The 22,235-nt window shown below is 43.9% G+C and overlaps 1 protein-coding gene across 1 annotated transcript in view; it reads right to left on the bottom strand.

The window, feature by feature from the left end:
• Positions 1-21,901, bottom strand: part of PARD3 (par-3 family cell polarity regulator) — a gene marked incomplete at its 3' end in the record, with an annotated part of 453,440 nt that extends 431,539 nt beyond the window's left edge. Inside the window, exon 1 of the mRNA XM_084260488.1 lies at positions 21,723-21,901. Coding sequence (XP_084116614.1) covers positions 21,723-21,842 — 120 coding nt within the window. The 5' untranslated portion in view covers positions 21,843-21,901. The remainder of the gene's footprint in view (positions 1-21,722) is intronic.
• Positions 21,902-22,235: the final 334 nt, after the last annotated feature.

Genomic DNA, 22,235 nt, shown 5'->3' on the forward strand with positions numbered 1-22,235 from the left:
TTAGAAAAATCATACATATTTTTTTCTAAATAGTTTGATTCATAAGTGGCTGACCTTAAAAAAAGTCCAATTATAGACAAAATGTGGGAGGAGTTGTGGAGTCCTCATCCCTCCTCCCAAGAACAGACGCTAAGAAGCATTTCTCAATGTGGTTCAGCTCCATGGAGTTGAGTACTTAGAGGACTTGAGCAATGAGTTGACAACTACAATCTCATGCAGACATCATCCAGCCCTCACACCATCCTCCAAGGCACAAACATTTTTATCCAAGCTAAAGTGCAACCTACCCATGACCACACAATGAGCTAGCAGCAGAGATTTTTGAAGAGGTGGCTTGTTTTTTTCCCATGCATATGCTTACTTTTACACACAACAAGCAGCTGTACACTGGTGTACAATGACACCTGTGACAACAGGACACATGTAATGGATGGAATGCACTAAAGCAACCTGAACAATCCTACTGGAAGCACGAGTGCCTCAGCAACTGTAGGCATGTTACAGTCAGCTCCCAAATTCTGAAAACTGAGTTATTTCACATGGCTACTTCAGGACAAGGTGAATCACATCTTAAAATTACGTGTTTCTCTGCACCACCTCTGAATAAAGCTTGTGGTGTCCAGACCAGCTGTAGCCACCAACCTTGTACATTAACAGTAAGGCTACATGAACTCTGCTCTACGCATCGAGCTTAGGTTATCTTTACCTCCCTCACTCCTGCTATCTCACCATGAGAGTATTGATTTCTAACATCAGTAAGAGCTGCAATTAGAGCTTTATGCAGAGTCCCTGCGTACAACAACAGCATTTAATAAAAAAACCTGTGCTATAAAAGAATATTAAACTACCCAAGAGAAGCTGACACACAGACCAACCTGGGTAACTTCCAACCTCTTCCAAGCTGGGTTTTAATTCTCAGTATGGAATGTGGAATAGAAAGAAGGGCAAGCATTTCCGTGATGGCAGTGTGCACATCTAGTCATGTGCAGCAGCTCTCACATGCTCTGCTAACAGACCTAACAGTGGGAAACACTATGGCTAAACCCTACCAAGTACAAGCCTTTTCAATGAAGAATTCAACATCTTTATTCTCCCTACTGGAGGCAATGTGATCATTTTTCTCCTCACAGACACCTTTGTACACACTCCTACCGAGGTGAGAGTGGGTAAGTACACACCTGCAGCTTCAAGACAGCCCCATCATGCTCGGAGTCCACAGCCACAGTCCCTCACCCCAAGGGGCTGACTCATTTCTCGTGCTAGCTGATTTGTCATCACATTTCCCGTTGGCTTCCACTGCCAAGATACACCTTTACCAGCAGTGCAGTCACCCTCAGCAGCAATACTGGGTTTGGTTCCTTTCCCAGTGATTCACATTGTGTGTTACGTAAGTTCAGAGTGCATGACTTCATTAAAGAAAAAGAGAAACTACACATCACAAGATAGTAACATTTTAGGGGGTGTTATTATAAGATTATTAAAAACTATGGACTTTTGGGTGGATACATATTAATTTTATGAACTAGCAATAGCAGGAGTCTAGATATTCTCTAGCAAGACTCAGTCCAGGAAACGTAAGATGTCCCATGTTAAAATGAACATTTTACTTAGTCTTCAGAACCACGTTTACTGCTACAAGTGGACGATTTTTAACCTAAAACATATATTGGTGAAAGGAGTGATGGGGAACATATATCCAGTAAAGACCACGAGATAGCCAGCACTTGATTACGATCAAGTACTTCAAAGCTTGTTCTGCTACAGTCAGTACAGCACCTCTATGCAGCAAATGAGTACAGGCCACTTTTGTACCTAAGGTGGCTTCCAAGCAATGAGATAGAGCATGTTTCAAGAGCCTGAAGGACAGCTGTCAATACACAAGACTATGCAAATCTTGAGAAGTCGCTGTTCTTGATCCTCATTCTAAAATCTAAACCAGACACGTGTACTAAAGTAATGACTGCGCAGACTCCTGAGCACGTGGAGGTAAGAGACCTGTGATTTCTTAGATCTCTTCTCCTCCCGAACTCAGGGCCAGCTGGCTCCCTTCCCCATCCCACTTGCTCAAGAGGTGTGTATTGCTAAAGCAGCAAGTGTTGCACATTTGTGAGAGCCCACAGACACCAGTGCTTCTGAATATTAAGAAAACTTCACTTCTCATATGAAAGCTGTTTACAAACACCACAAAATCACGCTCAGATTTTGTTTTTTCTTCTGCCCTTGCAAACAGCTATCTGAATCACTGACTCCTCTCACGACTGAATGGGTTTCTCTCAGAGTTTTAACATTTGTAGGCACAAATCCCAGGACACTACAGAAAGTGTGTGCGTTGCTCATGAGCATGCACATCAATCCAGCAGAACTACAGAAAATAAAGTTTAGAAGAAAACATTACTGGTTTACATCACTGCTTATTTCTTCCTCTACAGAGGATCTGGCCGTCCTGCGGATCCATATGCTCATGCAATTCATCACCAATTGAAGAGCAGCCCTCTCACTGGGACCACATCAGTCAGACCAGAAGGAAGGCTGAAATCTCAGCCCCACCCATGAGGGAAAGTGAGTTACCTACAACAACTGAAGCCAGTAGCACCAACTTATCCCAAAACCAAACTGCATGTTCAACCCAACCCATTACAGTGGAGCAGTCTGGTGCTGAATAACTGAGCGTTTCCATGCACCACCACCCCTCCACCATGAAGAGAAATGGCACTCCTATGGAGCCTCTCTATCACAGGAGAGCATTAATACATGTTTCAGTGGGCAACTTCAAACACATTCCAGAAATTTTGGGGATTTTTGAGAACAAAACTCAGATTGTTCCTGCATAAGACAGCAACAAAACTCTACTTGAGCAGGGCCTTTGTATGTGTGCACAAGTGCAAGAATGACCACACACACAAAAAAAAAGTCCAAAAAAAGTTTAACCATTGAACAAAAATTAAGCAGTGTCACTTATTTCACTCCTCAAAACAGCAGTAACCTGACGCTCAGGACCATTTACTTTACTCCTTAATTATGAACTCTATTCCTGTAATTGAAATCCAGTGAAATCCAATACTGTGATTATCCAAAGCCCAAATAAAGGCAGTCAGACTACATCCTAAGAGAAGCCACTGCAAGATCACATGTAGTCTCATTACCCTTTTTCTCTTCAGTTTTCCATATTCATTTACTTGGTTTGAACTATTTATCCAGAATATGAAGGATCCATTACAGAACCTGGAAGTATGCACAGGAGCAGAAGATTTTGGTTCACAGGGACCTCCAGTGCCACCAGAAGAGTTCAAACAGAATCCATTCTTGAAGACCAAAGACCCACCATGCTGGCTTCAACACAAGACCTAACACAAGGCTAAAAACGAACTGGGAGTACACCACAAGTTCTCAGTAACAAGAGAATCACTCACCAGGCCATTTACCTAGAAACACACTGGCTTCATCTTCAGTATAGATCCTTCAAGACACAGCAGAGTCATCTCTAGGGCACTTCTCTGACAGGGATCAGGAGGTGCTGTCACTCACTCAGGCACATCACCCCACAGAAAGTCCAAGAAGGGCTGTCAGACTAACAAGATGTAAGGTACCCTCTGGCCCTGGGTGGCACAATTGCCCACACAGCACCTCCCTCCACAGGTATTATTGCAGGGTGACCCAAGTAAGTGACATCAGTGACATTCACCACCTCCAAAAAGCAGGCTTACAGATACAGACAGACTCTGCTTCCCAACCCCATTGCCTGCTGCCTCTGCACACCAATAATCCCCAGTGATCCAATCCAGCTATACCCAAAGTGTCAGCCTTGCTCACAGCTGGGAACTGCACAGGATCACCCTTGGGGTTAAGGCCACACCTGCTAATGGTGGGGAGCTGCACCACACAGATTTCATTACACGGTATGAATCCAACTCAGGCTGCTGCCTGAAGAAATTCCAAGTCATACAATGCTATGTGTATACCATTATAAGAGCCGAGTTACACAATTTGACAGTTGTACTGGCAAATCCCTCTGCCCAAACAGAATTCGGCTGAGTTTAGAGTGTTTTTACCAAGTTTCTAACCAAATGTGACCCTGAACACGTAACACACCACAACAGAGCAATTGTCCTCCTGTCGGGGACTGGTCCCAGACATGCTCATCCCAAAACCCAAAAGTAGTTTTGTTTTCTCTCTCAGATGCTCTGCCTTTTTGATTCAACACGTAAATATCAAATTCCAGGCACACAGCAGACTATTTTCTCAATTCATTCATACAACACAAACTGCAGGATGTTTGCAAACTTTTAATTCTTTGCAGATGAGCAAAAACGTGAATTGGCTTTTTAACAGAAAAGCAGATAAGGTATTTCAATGGCTGATAGGGCTGGGGTGACTCTTATTTATTTCTTTGTACACAGTGCAGCTGAATGTTAACAGCCAAGCCCATGCTCTGTGCAAGTGCAATAAAAAGGAGGTGCTGTAAAAAAATAGATTGAGCGGTTTGCCCTGGACTGATAAAGCAGCAAGCAGATAGCACAATTACACAGAAGCGTGCTTCGTTTGTGAAAACAGACAGTCTACCCTGGTTAGCTCTACAGCGACAATCAGAGGGAAGGAGGGAGAAAAATTACATTTCCCCTTCCATCTGGAAACATAAGACTCACAAAAGAAGTGTCCTTCAGTGTTTCTGATCTCTCCTCTGTGCCACTTCCTCATAGGAAAGGTCAGATCGCAGTCATGTCTGAGCAACGCGTGGATCAGTGACATACCAGATTTTAGGCTCTCTACTTCAGTGAAAAGTACATAGCAGTGTAATACTTAAATTTGTAACTAAATTACTTCACCTCCTTCCCATTGATTATTTCTTAGTTTTCTGTATCCAGTTTGGCAAGAAGCTCATAATTTTCTGTCATTGCTGAAATGCTGGCTTTCCGTCCTCTTCACATTAGCCTAAGTGTTTACACAAAAAATCTTAACTAGCTGTTAAAAAGCACACACATGAGTTCAAAGTTATTTAACAGTGTGCAAATTCAGTCTAAATATATCCTGGGATAGAACAGACACAGAAATTTCCTTTTAAATCGTTGTCAGAACATCTCTGTTTGGAAACATGTGCCACATACAGACTGCAGGACAAACAGAAAAACACCACCTGAACTGGCAGAGTCCTACCACCGTGTATTCATTCATCACCATGCACTGCAGTTCAATTCCTTTCAATAAAACTCAACTTTGTTACAACTTCTGACTTAGTAACATTTCCCATCTCAGTGCTGCTGGGAGCTGAAAAATCTATCCATCCACATCCTCCTCACATGGCCAGTCCAGGCGTATGAGAACAGTGCGGCACGTATCAGCATGACAGCACGGACAGCAAGCACGCTGCTGTAATCATTCCTGCACACCAACCACCCCTTCTGCTTTGTTACTGCATGCCTAAAGGAACAGCTCATGTAAATCAGGATGCAGGATTAATGGCAGTACAGAATTCCTTGATTACTGTTCTGGAATAGGGAATAGCCTGAGTTTAAGACAGAAAAAAAGAAGCCCAAAGACAGTCTAAAAGTCAGCCAGACAACCTAAAAATATCAGAGTAAAGAAGTTTATATGCCATCTATAAGCACTTCCAGAGCACCTCCGCCTTTCCTCTACTTCAGGACACAGCAGCTAAAGCAACAACCACAATGGAGGTACTGTTTTCTCTGATTTCTTCCCATAGCATTATTCTGTGATTCAGTAATACATGAGAACCAGGAGCCTTTGATGTACATAGAGCATGTACGAGGGAAGGGGACATTGTCAAGCAAAAATCAGCTGCAAGAATTGGAAACTGTACCAGAAAAAAAACAGTGGAGGCTAGAAACTAGTAGAACTGAATTAATCTTGAAAAATCCAGGAACAATGATGCCACTGAACAGGTCAGAAATAGCTGTTTCCAGAGGCAGCAAAGGAAGAAAAGCATCAGCCCTGATAATTTTAAAATAGTTAAATATAAATACGAGCAGCTTTTATTTTCTCAGGGGCTTTCTAATGAAGAGAGATGTCTAGAATATGGGAGATACACCACAACAAGGAAGAGAAACAACACATGTAAAACATTAAGAGATACTTATAACTAGGTTTCATTGAAATCACTCAGGCTATCCACTTTCTTGAAACTACCTTGCATTTAATGTCCTCATGCCTAATAACGGCATGTTTGTCAAAGGCATGCAGAGTCACTTGAAAATACAAAGTCTAGAAGCAAAAGATGAACAATGGTTATAATGTCATCTACAATTATTTAGTAAAAGCTTCCATTTGCATAGTCCACCAGCTGCATTTCTACAAAATTGCTGGAGATAACATGATGACTATGACAGCTGTTAACAAAACCCAAAGGCTACCACAAAAGTAGTAATAATAAACTAGTTGTGCTGCAGCGTGTTTTTTAAAACACAAAAGAATAATGAACAACTTACTGAACTCAAAATAGTCATTTTAAAAAGCTGGGTGGGTTAGGGTGGAATTCTAATCTGCAATACCCCAACCTGCAGGATTTAGAGGTATTATTATTTAATATGCACAATAGTGAGCACTCCCCTGTTTGCTCTCTCCAACCCGACTGCTGCTCTGCGTGTTTCCTTGTCCCTAACACAGAGGGTCTGAATATGACATTAAAATCACGAAAGCTTACATCTGCTAGGAGAAAACACGCTTTCTTCAGCACTGCATGCAGAAGGGATTAAAAAGTTTTGGTAGATTGAGTTCCTTTTAAATCAGCATCAGGAGCACAGTAGTCTACAAGCAAAGTTGAGACCAAGGCAATTAACCCCATCAATCCAAAACAAATGTGTACGCATGCAATTCTTTCTTACCAGTATCAGCTGAACAGTTAGAGCACTTACTGACTACCTCAGATTTTATTGCCCATGACCATCTTGCTTTCAACACTTCTGTATTTAAAGAAAATCACAGCACTTTAATGAGGGGAGAGGCAGGGGGAACCCCACAACACAGATTTAAGTTCCACTAATATGGCTCAATATTATTCATTCCCTAAATTTCTCATATTCAAGTCAAATACATCACTGACAGATCTCCTTTTGGCTTTGGTGTGTCACTTCATTCTAAACTTTTTTTTTAAAAAAACACTATTCATGAATCACTTAAGATAGCTGTATTAAGAGTCAAACACAAGCCTTTGCTTTGCTTTTGGTCTAAAGTATAAACATTTAAACAACTATGCAATATTAGAATCAACATCCTTACTGCTAAATACAGATTACTATATAAAAGTTTCACCACAGCATGAGTAAATTGAAATAAATTATGTAAGAAATAGAAACTATTAAGCAGTTTAACATGGTGGAGTCCATACTTCTCTGAGAGGAAAAGACTTTCTCTCCAACAGCCAGTTACCACAAGATACCCCCTTTTCAGACTGCTGAAGCCGGATGTCTTTTCATACAGAGGCTGAGCTATAAGAGAACAGAAGGATTAAATGCACCAATATTTTACCACATCCTTACTAGAGGGAAAAGATAGTCGTGTGGTTAAGGAGTCAGCAGGTTGGCACTTTATTTCCAGGTTGGTGCTGAACTTGTGTGGTTCTGGATCAGGCAACAACCTCCAGCACCTCCTTCTCCACGTGCTCTGTGAAGATAATTATGTACCTGCCCAACTCATGCTACAATGCTTGTTTGTGGATTTGGTTTTTGAAGGGATATGGTGGTGAAGCACAGAATGAAATTACCAAATTAAGGGAAGACACTGGAGAGCCATCCATCTCCTCGTTCCTAGTTTGTGTGCTGTATGCTGTTATAACCGATGGGTGCATCACAGCTTTGCTGTAACATGGACAACCGGTACAGCAAAGTACTTTTCTCTTTCCTAAGGTAACACAATGATGCAAAGAAAAACCACAGAAGGACTTTATGCAAGTATCCCGCTCACTGCAATTAACATCATGCTGTTACAAAAAGCAGTTAATGAGGTCCTCACATAAACTGAGCCACGGGAATACAGGACACAGCTCCCAGGTGAGCACTCCTGTTCTCCGTCATCTGTATTTGGAATAAACCTACAGGGCTCCCCAGCTAACACGGGGCTTTTTGGGAGAGCAGTGATTAACAGGAGCCTGTTCCTATTCTGTGCCCCTATTTCACACCTGGAAAAGCAGGGCATTGACAGACACATTTCCCTTCTCAAATCACAGCATCAGTGAAGCAAAACTAACTAGGTATTTCCTGTATCTTCACCACAGGATTCAGCCAATGCTTCCGAAATGAACCAAAAGACGCTGCAACTGCTTTTTTAAAACCTTCCCTAGCATTTGTAGTCTACCCTATTCATTTCCACATATACTTGCTTCCATACCTCAAGTTCCTGCACACTTTGAAATTGGTTAAAATGGAGTAAGGAATAGTTACCAGAAAAAAAAAAAAGTATCTCATTAATTTTTTACAATATATTGCTGAAATCACATCAAACTTCTCTGAAGACACTCTGATTTCTGAATTACAGCTGAGTTAAGATTAACTGCGTATGGGCACAAAGCATTTGGTCTTTACTAACAAACTGCATGTGTAATCGTACCTCCACGTTAAAAAATAAAGACAACTTGAAGCAGTTTATCCTATGATGAAAGCTATAAAGCCATTAACCTACTAGAGAGTAATACAGCATGGCAGCCCAACCAGAGGCAAATCAGAGCTTCTGCTCACCTTGCAGTAACAAAGCTGGTGGCTGCACGCCACACAGCAAGCACAGCTCAGCAGCAGCAAGTCCAGATACAGCTCTGGAAATTCAAGCTCGCAGCAACAACAGGACAATGGTGTAAGTATAGACACAAAGAAGAAAAAACTCCATTCTTTTCCAAATGTTTGAATTTCAAGTGGATTTCTTTTTAGCTGATTTCCAAATGCTTCCCAAACAAACAGGTCCTATGCCAGTACCCATCTATATAAACTATTTGAAAAGTCATATGAAGCACTTGCTAAATAGTCTCATCATCATTAAAGTGACCTAAGATGTAATAAAAGACCTAGTTTTAAATATATTGAGCGTAATATGCATTAAAATTCACACTTTTTAAAAATGTTCCATTTTTTCCTTCTGCAAATCTGCATTTATTTCAAAATTACTCCGATATTTTGTTTCTCCCTTCTCCATTTAACATTCCCAAACCAGCAGAGCTGATCGAAGCTAAAAGCCTTGTCTGTTGGTGATGTGCCAGTAGCAAGACATTAGGAGCACTTAATTGCAAGGTTGCAATCTGCTCTCTGAATGAGGCTGGCAGCAGGTGTGATGATCCGGTCCGGTCTGCAGAACAAACTACGTATAAAGATGCAAGAGGTGGAGACGGTGACTCCACATCTTTGCTTTTACATATCATCTTGGATCTGAGAGAGTTGGGCTTGTTCAGCCTGAAGAGGAGACAGCTCCGGAGAAGGGAAGGTTCCGGGCCTTCCAGTAGCTGAAGAGCTTGGTGTAGTGAGAGGTGTGTGGCAGGGGGTTGGAACTTGATGATCTTCAAGGTCCCTTCCAGCCCTAACCATTCTAGGATTCTATGATCTGTAGGCCTACTTACTGGGAGGAGACTACAAAGTTAAGATTGACGAATCCATGCATTTTTGAGATCTGTGTTTGATTTTACAGCTCCCTGTGTGTTGCCAAGTAGGTAGGTGAGCAGCACAGGGCTGACTCCTATTTGCTGTTGATGCTGAGAAAGGCAGAATTTACACTTGCAAAGAGCAGACCCTCCTATTTACTGCATTTAGGCACAGTTTACAAATTTAATGCTGTGTGGTCTTCAGCAACAGTGAGCTTTTCAAGCAGCTCATCAGATGAAAAACAGTCTGCAAAGGGCTCTTCATTATAAAATGATTTCAGATCTCTGCTTGTAGCTTACACTGAAGAATAACACAAAGCACAAAGTGAATTACTACAGTCTGCACTGGAGTTCAGAAAGGAACACCACACTTTTTGAGAAAAACATCAGAAAAATAAGAGTATCCTTCTAAAACATTAATTATAGAAAAACTTTATCTTTTTGTATTTCAGTACCACACATGACTCTAATCGCCAAAAATGATCATGGAAAAATGTGTACTCATTGTGTCTTAAAATGGATCTCTATTCACAATATCTTTGGCATCCACCAACCTTTGGAAACAAAGCCTTTCAGAAGGCAACAAAACTCTGGCACACTGAATCAGAAGTAACTTGTGACGGCAGCCAGCGTTAAAGCAGCCTTTACACACTGTCAACTCACAAACATGATACATGGTTCTAATCAATTGAAACACAGACCACCCATGAGACAGGACATACACTGTACAAAATTAGCTATTGTGATTTACAGATTCAAAATATTTTAATAACTTTCTACATAAAGAAAACAACCACCCTCTTTTTATTTTGTTCTGCTATGAGACCAACCAAGTACTGAATTATGAAATGGAAGTAGTTTGGAACAAAAGGGACCATTTTCTACAAACTGGACTGGAGTACAGTGATGGCTATGGTAAATATTGAACTACAGGGGTTTTTTTAGTCAGAAGAGCATCCATGCATAAGCAATTACAAACCCAACATGAGTGCATTTTTAGAAAGAGGATACCCACAACGACCCATCTGATCACCCCTATAGCCTGCAGGAAGACATCAAACCACTGCCCAGACCCTTCCTTAACCACTTAGCTCTCAGCAGTTCTCCCACCAGTCACTGGTCACCAGAAGAATAACACCACAAAAAGCCAATTTAGTCATAGTCTGAAATACACAATCATCAAAAAATATTTCAGAAGTAGATTTAGCATACAGTTCCCTTCAGCAGCTTGCTTAGACTTCTCCAAATCCTGAAAGGTAAACAGCAGTCCATCCAAGCTAATTACTTCATATTCAAATATCAAAAGAATATTCTACTTGGCACAGATTAGTTTCTCGTACAAGCTAGCTCGCCTTCACTGACGCTTTCGTTCCCCAGCTAGGGAATTCCACCAGCAAATGAAACTTCTTACCTCCACAGAGACATGGTGAGGACCAGGATCCTTTTCAGCTAAATATTTTATCAACCCCTGAAGATACAACACTGGATACTCATTATCTGTGGCTTCCAATTTAGCAGGGGGCTTCACGCTAACAGTAGCTATTTTAGTGGCAGCACCAAGCAACAAAAGAGTCATTAGGAATTTACTTAAATAACCGTACTAATAAAGGAGAGATTTGTAAGACATTGATTACAGTAACATTTCACGCAAATTAGCATCTGGGTTTAGTTTTCCAAAGCATTATTTTCTTGAGTGATTGCTGGGCATAGGGTGACACTACTCCAATTGCCTAATGCAATCACAAGATAATAACAAACACTATTCTACATAAAAAGCATATTTTCTTCTTAGACCAGGTTAGCTAAGTCTAGAAGATATGGTTTTCTCTTTTAAAAAAGTGACAACAATTAAGGATACAAATATTTTGCATACACACATTTATAGACATTCAAAACCCTGTTCACTGGCCGTGTTACAACACAGAGCCTTAGCTAACAAACAACTACTAATTTAAAAAAATTGGTTCATTTTTTCTTCCAATGTTTTAGTTCAAATCTTCTAGAATTATAATAGACCATTGTGCTATTTTTTATTCAAATCAAAAATAGAAAATGCAGTAAGTGCGAAACCAAGTTAAGGAAACTCGGGCTGAAAGCATCAAACCTATCTTCTCAAATTAGGAAAATATAGTCAATACAGGATTTGGAAACCATATTTTGAACTTGCACCGTGCCCAGGAGACAGAACAGCCTGTGAACAGCAGAGAAGTTTCTTGCACCAGGGCTTTTCCTTTCTCCTGTACCCAGCTGTCTCAGCCCTACAGTACAACAGAGAAGCAGCATCTTTGTCAGCATTGAACAATTAACTCGGGACACACCCTTACCTTGATCCAAACATGAGCTGCTGCCTGAGCACTAAACCCCCTCGCAGGGAAGTGGGATGCTCACCCTGGACAGCCATGCCCAGGGCTCCTCTGCCTCCCACAGAAAACAGCAGCATTACTCCTCTCACCCAGCACACATCTCTCTATAATAAAAGGCAGGAATGCCTAGCAGATCAAGACGTATGGAGATGACTACTCTCCAACGGACTCAATTACTACAATTGCAGAATACTTTTTAACTTTCAGCAAAGCCTCGTGCTACAGGCTAGCAGTCTTCCAGCAGCCTGATACTGCCAAAAGACAGAAACAAATTCAAGGGGGGTAAAATCCTTTCCCTCTTTATCTCCACAGGCTGCATGCAGTGACAAGGCCAAAGGCTCATTCACCAGGAACGGCTGGCCACCGCAGCCTGGCCACCGCAGCCCAGCTGCCTGAATTCTTCTTCTTTTGGTACTTGGTAGCTGGCTGCTTTCCCAGCACTCGCAGCTGTGGGCAAGCAGTCTTTGCAGGAAGGCAGAGGGGAAAAAACTGACAACACAAACAAATGCACACTTAAAAAATGCAAATAACATTTGGTACAACAGGTTCTTGGAGAGACCAAATTAAATCAAGCCTTGTTGTTCCACTTAGTGGTTTATTAAAGCAGCTAAAGGTTCTGAGGCTTCCAATCTTTTTTTTTTTTTTTAACTGTCGTTTGGGTTGTTATACGAACACAACTTTCAGGCTACTTAGTCACAGAGACACTCCAGCATCCCTACAAGTATTTTTTCCGTATTTCATTAAATTCTGCTCTTGGTCCTTCCTGTCCAGGACTCCGAGAACTTGGAACAAAGTCATTCTTCTCATTATACGTACAAAGAAGAATATCTCTGCAAGTTTCTCACAAGTAGGATATTGCCTCTGACATTTAATAGAGAAGAAAAAACATTATGTGGCCTTTGCCTGGGGGGGAGATCGAGTAACTCAACAACTTTGAAAGCACATGCAAAAAAGATGGGGTAAGGTGAAACTACTTTTTCATTTAGTGAGTGTGGCTACATTTCTTCAAACGAACGAAAACACCTAAGTGGGTGCGCACACAAACACACAGACACTCCCAGAAGTCCTATCTCCATTTAAAACATTTTATACCCACATAACTTTTTTTTCTCCTATTAGTAATAAAACATGAACACCAGAAACATTTTAAATTGCCATTCTGAGTCTGTAAAGACATGCACACCCGGAAAAAAAGTCCTATAAATGTGGGCACTTAAAAAGAAAACTGCTAACGATGTACCAGCTTGCTCCTCCTGCAAAGGACTCAGAAATCTCGCTGCATCAGCAACACGCTGAGTGTGAGAGAATGTGGAAAGTATGTCCAAAAATGTGACATCGCTTTTCCAAAATAGTGTCTATTTTCCCTACCAAATCAGAGATTCACTGCTTTCACTAAGCTTATTGCCCAGTAATGGAAGCTTCACAATAAAAAAATTCCCCAGGTTTCTTTTCAAAAAGAAAGTCTTTTCGGTGATATCTGCTGTGCCACTGAAGCAAATTTTTTTATCCTCTTCCTAAACTGACCACTTGCCTCCAGAGCTCCAAGTTAACTGCTTTCTTCTCATCTTCAGCTCTTTATATTTGCCACTACTTAATTTGCTCCCTTACTGCATTGCTTCCATTCTAACTCCTATTTAACTCTCATGTGAAAGAAAAGACACCAGGAGCTACATCCATTTATCATTACTCCAAAAGCATTTCCTTTCACCAGTGTCCAAGGACATCATCTCATCCTTTATTCCTCCACTACCGAAGACTGCCCTTCTCCCCTTTGCCACCCTGTCTCTGCTGCCACAGAAGTACTGCCAAGCTGGAGACTCAGTGATCCAAGAGGTGACACCAGCCAACTGCTCCAGCACCAGAGCAAGGCATGTGGCAGGATCCAGCTCCATGGGATGCTCATCTCTGCTCCTGGGCAGCAAGTCACAGCCCCTCACACTGAAACACATTTGGCTTTTATCACTCTTCCCCTCCACTGGAGACCCTGAGATGGAGGTGTGGGACCCAGATCGAGTTTTTAGTAGAGATACATTCCTCCTTTGTTTGGGGCTAAACAGGTAATTAACATGTATTACTTTATAATAAGAAACTCAAGTAGGAAATAAGTTACTATTGTGTACCTGCTACCTCATTAAAAAAGAACAACTGCAACAAAATAATTACTAAAATTGTTACTGCTTCAACAAATATCTGGAACTAATCTGAGAAAATAGCTAAGGCTACCAGTAGGAAAAAAGCTGACATTGCTAAAGTATTGCAACAAGTAAAATTAGTGTGTTTATCTCAAAAACAAAAAGGCTATAATGTTCACTGGTAATTTAAAATTATTTTTCCCCAATTTAGGATTTGACTCATTTCTCTTTCACTAGTAATATTAGTCATTTTGGCAAGTATTGTGTATGTCTGTACTGCTGTATTCTTTTTTTCTTTCTCTTTATTTTTTTAAACAGCACCAGCAGGTTATGTAACTTAGCTCAAAGGCAATTTAGTTTTTTTGTATTTTTTATCTAGCTTCCAGTACCAAAACTTGAAGAGCATTACAGTAAAATGACCTCAAAGCAATAAGGAAAATATATAATGTATATTGGGAGGGGAATAAAGCACAGATGCCCTAAACTATCTTGCAGAATTTTTAATACTTTTGCTCCACTTTTTATTTTTTTACTGCTCACAAAGTATTTCTGAGTGAGAACATCTGTGCTGTACTCTGGATTGATGTTAGAAGAATTCCACTTTATTTTCAATATACATAAGCATTGGTTCAGCATTGTTGCATGTTTTATCCATTCAATTTACATTTGGATGAAAAAGGTTTGTTTTCCTTTGAAGAACCAGGAAATTGTTTTAAAGCTACATGAACCATATTCTGTATAAATAACATCACCAGCATTTCTCCCCCATTTACTCCATCTTACTTTACCAGATTAAATGTGCCACGACCAAAAGATGTCATAGTCTGGTACAACTGAGAAAGTGTTACTTCCAGTGGTGTTTTTTATAACAGGACTAAAACATCTGCGACCATTATAACCAAAGTTAAAGTGCAAAATGCTATGAGAATCAGATGGGTTTCCACCGATGGAAGGCTATTGCCCAGGAGAAGAAAGGCTGGCAACTCCCTAAACCCCAAATTGCCTCCAGGACCTGTTCTCCTGGTGCTGAGCACTTTCACAGGCTCCTCTGCAGTCATCCCCTCAGAGCTACAGGAATTGCTCACAGCAGTTTGCTCAAAGGGAAATCACTCTCAAGCCACCCTTCCACAAACCCACCCTCTGCTTCGATCACGGTAAGTAATACTGAAATACTGAGAAACCACTAAATGCCAAACTGAAAGCAACGATGTATCCCATTAGCTAAAGATAGGTACTGCATGCATCAGCAAACAGTGGTGGTACCACACGTACCCTTTACTGAAAGTACCTCCAAGCTGAAGGACTTGCATTGCTGTCCACTTCTTATGGCCCTCTTAATCATAGAATCGTAGAATGGCATGGGTTGGAAGGGACACCAAAGATCATAGAGCTACAACCCCTATGCCACAGGCAGGGACACCAACCTCCAGGCATGGATCTACACAAGGTTGCCCAGGGCCCCATCCAACCTGGCCTTGAACACCTCCAGGGATGGGGCACACACCACCTCTCTGGGCAGCCTGTTCCAGCATCTCACCACTCTCTCTGTAAAAAACTTCCCCATAATATCTAATCTAAACCTTCCATCCTTTAGTTTTAATCTGTTCCCCCTTGTCCTGCCAGTGTCTATCCTTTTAAAAAGTTGAATCCCTCCTGTTTATACGCTCCCTTCAGGTACTGGAAGGCTGCAATGAGGTCCCCCCGCAGCCTTCTCTTCTGCAGGCTGAACAAGCCCAACTCCCCCAGCCTCCCTTTGTAGGGGAGGTGCTCCAGTCCTCTAATAATCTTTGTGGCATTACAGAACTCAATCTTTCTCCATATTAACCCTGGGTAATTAAAAAATCATTTCTCTCATTTACTCACATAACAGGGGTACAGCCCAGCCATCCCACAGCTTGGGGCCTCCTCCTCCGCACCACGGATGGCCAAACACAGGTGAGAGCTGGCAGGGAGAGGCTGCAGGAAAGCCCTGCCCAGGGCATGGCACAGCTTGTGCAGGTCCCCACCTCTGAGCCACAGGTCCCTGCAGGCACAGCACTGACTGAACACCAAAGTCCCTGTGCAAGGGACCTCTGCGGCCACCGCCACACTCGATCTAAAGGTTCATTCCTACTTTCACCCTGCAACTTCCCGTGCAATGCACAAGGGTCACTGGTACTCACAGGTGGGGGCAACAACAGGAAAACACTTGTCTCACTTAAAACACAGAAGGAGTTGGAGACATGTAGTTAAAAGGAAGTTTTCTGTAGTAAGGGGGGGGGGGGGAATTAACTTGCCATATGCAGGACATAGCATTGCATTTCTACCATCAACTAACTCCCAAACCTACAGCATCCCACAACAGCCTTATAAACACAGAGCAACTATAACCCATTTCAGTACTTCCTTAAATTAAGAGCTCTCTACTGATACTTGTGGCTTTCACCAAGCTGCAGCAGTTGGGTTTCACTGCTGCTGTTAGGAGCTCAACATCAGCCAAGAGCTCAAGAGATGCCTTGAGAAAAGCACCGACAGCTCCAGAGAATCTGGGCTGTCCTGGCTGACCTCAGGTAAATCACTGAACTAAATATCCAGTCAATATCAAGAGACTTCATCCTGGTGGTGTCAGCCAGAAGTAACCCACAGTCCACTGAGCAGGATGGGTGAGAGGGATTTTTTGAGTTTGTTTTCTTGGGGTGAAGAAGTTTCCTTCACATTTTGAAAACAGTCTATGAGACTTCTTTCTACTTAAAACAGGATAAAGGTATATGGAGGTATCAAAACTAAATCCATTTTTAAAAATAATTTAATACTAAATTTAGGTCACATGAGTGTTTTCGTTACAATGCTGAAGGAGTCTCTGCATGGGCACTGCAAAGGAACCAGCTAAGTCTGTGCTCAAACCCATCAGAGCCAGCTCAAGCAGGGAATGTGCCAAGACCAATACAAAACTCAAGCAACACAGGCAGATGTTCGTACCAACCCACCCCAGGGTATTAAGACCTATAAATGATGCCCCAATGGCATGCTCAGGAGCAACTCTGAAACTGTTTGCTCTGCAGAACATAAAAAGTATCCAAGTCATCCTTGTGTTCCTGGAAGACAACCTGCTGCCTGGGAGCTGACTTAAGCACATCACCTAAGATGTGCCAGTTAACAGGCACTGGGGGGGGATAAAAAACGGGGAAGGAGGGAGAAGGAAAGCATCACACATTCACTGACTACAACCTCCTCCTCTCACACTTCCCTGCAGATGAACGTCAGAACTACCAGAGCCTTAGAACTTTTAAGTTCTGGGTGGCCTGAGCCTCCTATATACAAACTAAATGAGAATATGGTCGTTTGACACCTGTTACATTTGCTGACACAGACAACTTTCCTTGAGTTTTGGTCTCTTATCAGCAACTGCCTTCAAATGCTACCAAAAAGTGGACTGCAACTTTTCATAAACTTTAAGGTACCACAGTTTTTAAATTAACAATTCAAGCACTGCTCCATACAGCATCACAACCCCCTGAACACTTAATCTCCCGCACAGCATTTGATGACAGGAAGGGGACAGGTGTCTTAAAAGAGGCCCCCTAAAATCCTTTTGTTTCAGCGAGAAAACTGTTAGTTTAGTTATTTTAACTAGAAAATTAGGGTTATGTAGAAGGTCTAGGAAAATCACTACAACCTCACAGTATGCAGAACTCCTCATAAATCTCTGATTTGCTATTTCATATTCTTGCTTACTGTACTTGTTTACATTATTCAAAGACATACAGCAATGCTAAAAAGTAAAAAACAAACAAACAAAAATGCCTACCTTATGCATGCTTGTGTATATATGCAAGAAAAAAGAAAATAAAAGGTGAAGTAATTATGACAGCCCAAAAACCCGAATCACACCAAGATTAAGATGACAGCCAAAACTTACCCAAAAAACTCGGAAAGGTCTCTGGCTAAAAGAAGAACAATCCAAAGGCACAGGATGCTCAACCAATTATTTTTGACTCAAGGTTATTTGATACAGCATTTTTATTAAAGTTTTCCACACTCTAATGCTAAGTTATAGTCAGCCATTAGATAAACATGTTTCATCTATCGCTCATCTGCCTGCTCCCTTTTGGGGCTGCACATTGTCTCTTGCCATTAACATTAAGCCAGTCAGCTGCAGCTGACTTCTCACCCCTCCCAGCCCCCCCCCAAAAAAAGTCTTTTGCCTTCTTGTCAGTAATCTTTATCATAAAATTGTTCATTTAATACTAGGAGGCCATAAGCAGAACTACATCAACACAAAGCCTACACAGCCCCTGACCAGCGGCATCTGGAAGATCATCTACCACTTCCCAGGCCAGATGTCCCCTACCTAGACTGTACTCCTGTAACACTCAGAAATCATGCCAGAGGCTGCACCCAGCTGGCCACACACACAGAGTGTCACCAGTGTGCCACCACGCAAACAAGGTTTCAACAAGTGATCGATTTTTGCCGATTCCAGCTGCCCTGGACAAGGTGGACAAACAGTCTCTCTTACTCACTACATACACAACTTGCAGAAAAATGGATCATCATCACATACACATAAAAGCAAAGGAAGAGAAAGATTTCCTATACACACTACACAGACCAACCTTTAAGCACAGCCTGTCATGTCAATTCCACACCTGAAGATTTAGTATGGACAGGACTGTTACCCCATAATGTTGCTTTTGAGATTTACAAATTCTGATCAAAGACAATTGCATTCAGACCTAACTGCCATAACTAGGCATGATACCCGTATGCTTTTTAAGTCTTAAAATTGTACAGAAAGGAGAACATTAATATCATCTGGGTTATTGTCCAGTACTTTTCCATTCTCACCAGGGCATTATTTAGGTGGAACAGACAGGTCAGAAAAATTCAAGCCAAGGTTAAGTTCTGAAGTTACTCACTCCTGGCACTGCACAAGCACGATGCCAGACTGCCTCACCACGATTGCATAGGTACATTAGCAGTGCTTGCCATGCAGATGGCTTATTGCTAATCACAACCTGGAGAGCACGGCAAAGCGGGAGGTAATCTGAGAGGGCTGACAACTCCGTCCTCAGAGGCTTCATCAAGCGGTTCTCCAGAAAGGAACTGCTGCATACAGCAGACACACACGTATTTGCTGGATGAGATATGCTGGTTTTCCTGTAAGTATGAAAACCATAAACTTAATCCAAATATTTTGAATAATCTTCCACCAGATAGTGGGTTTTTTTCCATAACAACACAGTGGTGAAGTAGATTTCAGTGTCAGCTTGATACCAGCTGCCAGATCCTACCTTCACATGTACACACATCCTTTCACCTTCTCAGTTTAAGAATTACTTTGTCTCTTTCTCTTGTCTCTTTCTGAGGTGCACTAGCATAGAAAAAAAAAAGCCACCTAACTGCTATAAAAAGACAGTCATCTATGAAATTCTGCCACTGAAACCATAAAATTACTATGCTACTCTACAGCAAGCACAGCAAACAGCACTATACATTTACTTGAGACACCATGGATCCACCTCCTTACTTACCTAAACATCGCCATAGAAAATTTTCAGGGAATTTAAGTGAAAAGTAAGGTTTGACAGTGACTGTGTAAAACAGAGAAAGCCTGTGGACTCTGCTGCTGTGTTTTCAGCCACAGCATTTCCATACAATAGAAACAATCTCAGTAATTACCGCTGCCTTAAGTCCATACCAGTGGCATATACCATAACTATCATATAAATACTAATAAAAACAACCATGTAATTTCAAAACCAGGATCGGGAGCTCTGGGGACTAGGAGCCAATGTCTGGCTGCACCTCTGCAAACTGTCTTTGCAGTAAATACCTTGGCATATTTGAAGAAGAGTTACATTTTGATTTTTTTTTTCAGGTTTCCACAGGTGGGCCACTTCTTTCCTGAACAAACCCACACCATTCGCAATCACGTAACTTTTTCCTGGCCACCGGCACGTGTTTCTCCTGTGCTCACTACTGCAATCACTTCCAGGCTTATCCTGCAGAACGTAATTGCCATCCCTTAATGCAATTTAACAGTTGGAAACCAGGATGCAGCCCAGTGCCACACAAGTTACACAGAGCGGCAGTTTTGGAACAAAACACATCAAAATAACTCTTTTTATCAACACTGTAACACTAGGGAACTCGTTCTGCAAACACTTCTGATCTGAATGGCAGAGTGAAGCATTCAGTGCTCCCCCAATAGACACACTTTACTGTTCACTGGGTTACCTTAACCAGAAAGGTAGTTTTGGCCACTGTCCCATAAGTGCAGGTAGATCGCTGTACATAAATAACAGCTGGAATGCAGGCACGGCCATATCCTTAGTGAATCATTTTATTCTTTTCCCAGTCAGAATCACAACCATGTCACAAGAGGAATAAAAGAAAACTACAGAGAGAACATGTTTGTCCTCTCCAAAACCATGTTCTTCAGGAAGCAAATGGGAATGCGATGAGAACTTCAGGGAACTTTTTTCCTCCCAGCAACTGGAGCTCTGAGAAAACTGATCTTAGAAACATGGGAATCACTTCAGATCATTCAATATTCTGTTCACGGTATTCCTCCTGCCACAGGTCTCAGAGAGCCTGGGAGCCAGCAATTCAACAAACTTCCAGGTTCAAAAGTGTAAAGGGAGAGGAAAAATGTATGCTCCACTACTTGGATCAGGTAGAGCAACTGGGAAGAGCACTGCTCAAGTTCTCAGCCGGTGACACTAATACTGTCCCACATACCAACTGATGAAAAAGAAGTTTGCAGCAACAAGACGTGCAAAGAGAGAGAAATAAAAAAAGAAAACGAGAAAAAGAGGAAAGAAAAAAAAAAAAACAAAGCCCAACAAGTCGCCTGTGGAGGGAGAGCCAAGTGTGCAACTGCCTGCACACCCACAGCCAGGGATTTCAACATGGGGCTGAGGGAGCGCAGGCGGCACTCGGGATCAGCCCCGCCGCGGGCCGGGCCGCCGCTCCCTGCACCCCGGGGCACCGCGGATGCCTCACGCACACGCGGAGCCTTCCCTTACGGTCCCCGGGGAGCGGAGCGGGAGCGGACGCTGCGCGGGCGGGCGGCCACGCCGCCGCGGGCCCCTGCTCACTCCGGACACTGGTCCAGCGCGGAGGGGCGGCCCGCGGGGCGCCGCCGGACGCCCCTAAAGCGGGCTCCCCTCCCACCGCCCTCCCCGCCGGGCCTGGAGGGCCGGGAAGCCTGAGGCTGGATTTCCAACTCTCCGCGGCGGATCCCGCCCGGCCCGCGGCGTCTCGGCCCCGCCGCCCGCCCCGGGGCAGACCCGGCGCCGCCGGCCCCCCGCGCCCCTTTCTCGACCGGGCTCGGGCTCCCCTGTACCGACACCCCCGGCAGCCACCACTTCGCCGCCGGGCACCGGCGAACAAAGGGCCGAGGCCCGCCAGGCGCCCGCGGCTGCGGGGAGCCGCGCTGGCCGCCGCGGAGGGACCGCCCCCCCCCCCCCTCCCGCCCCGCTGCCCCCCCTTCGCCCCCGGATCCCCTCGGCGGCGCGGGGCACACGCTTTCCCGAAGGCTCCACCGTGGCCAGCCACCCCCGGCCCCGCTCCCGCCGCCCCAGCGGGGCAGCCCGGACTTTCCCCCTCGCTCCCCTCCCCGCTCCGGGAAGCGCCATATTGATCGCGGGCGCCGCTCCCCGCGCCCCTCACCTTGGCGATCGCCTTCTTGTACCGGGTCACCGCTTGCTGGATCAGGCTGAAAACTTTCATGTTCCCGTCCCCGCAGGGCACGACCACCCGCGTCCTCCCGAAGCACACGGTGACTTTCATCCTGCGCGGCCGGGGGACTCCCCCGTCCCTCCGGCCCCGCGCAGCCTTCCTCCTCCTCCTCCTCCTCCTCCTCCTCCTCCTCTCCGCCCTCCGCCACGGCCGCCCCCCGGCGGGGCGCGGCGCTCAGCCCCCGGCTACCGCCGGGCTGCCGCTGAGAGCGCCCTGCCTCCGCGGCCGGCCCGATGAGGGGAGGGCAGAGGGGCCGGTGCTGCCTTGCCGAAGGAGCGCGGCCGAGCGGCGAGCCGGGGGGCCGCTCACATGCCGCGGCGGTGCCCGCTGCCTGCGGCCACCTGCTCGGCGCCTGCCCCGGCGCGCAGCGGCGGCGGGCGGGGCGGTGTCGGCGCTGCCTCCCTGCTCCGGAGGCGCGGGGCGGTGCGGCGGGGCGGGGGCAGC

Source organism: Gallinula chloropus (genome assembly GCF_964237585.1).
Source record: "Gallinula chloropus genome assembly, chromosome: 2".
Lineage (NCBI taxonomy): Eukaryota > Metazoa > Chordata > Aves > Gruiformes > Rallidae > Gallinula > Gallinula chloropus.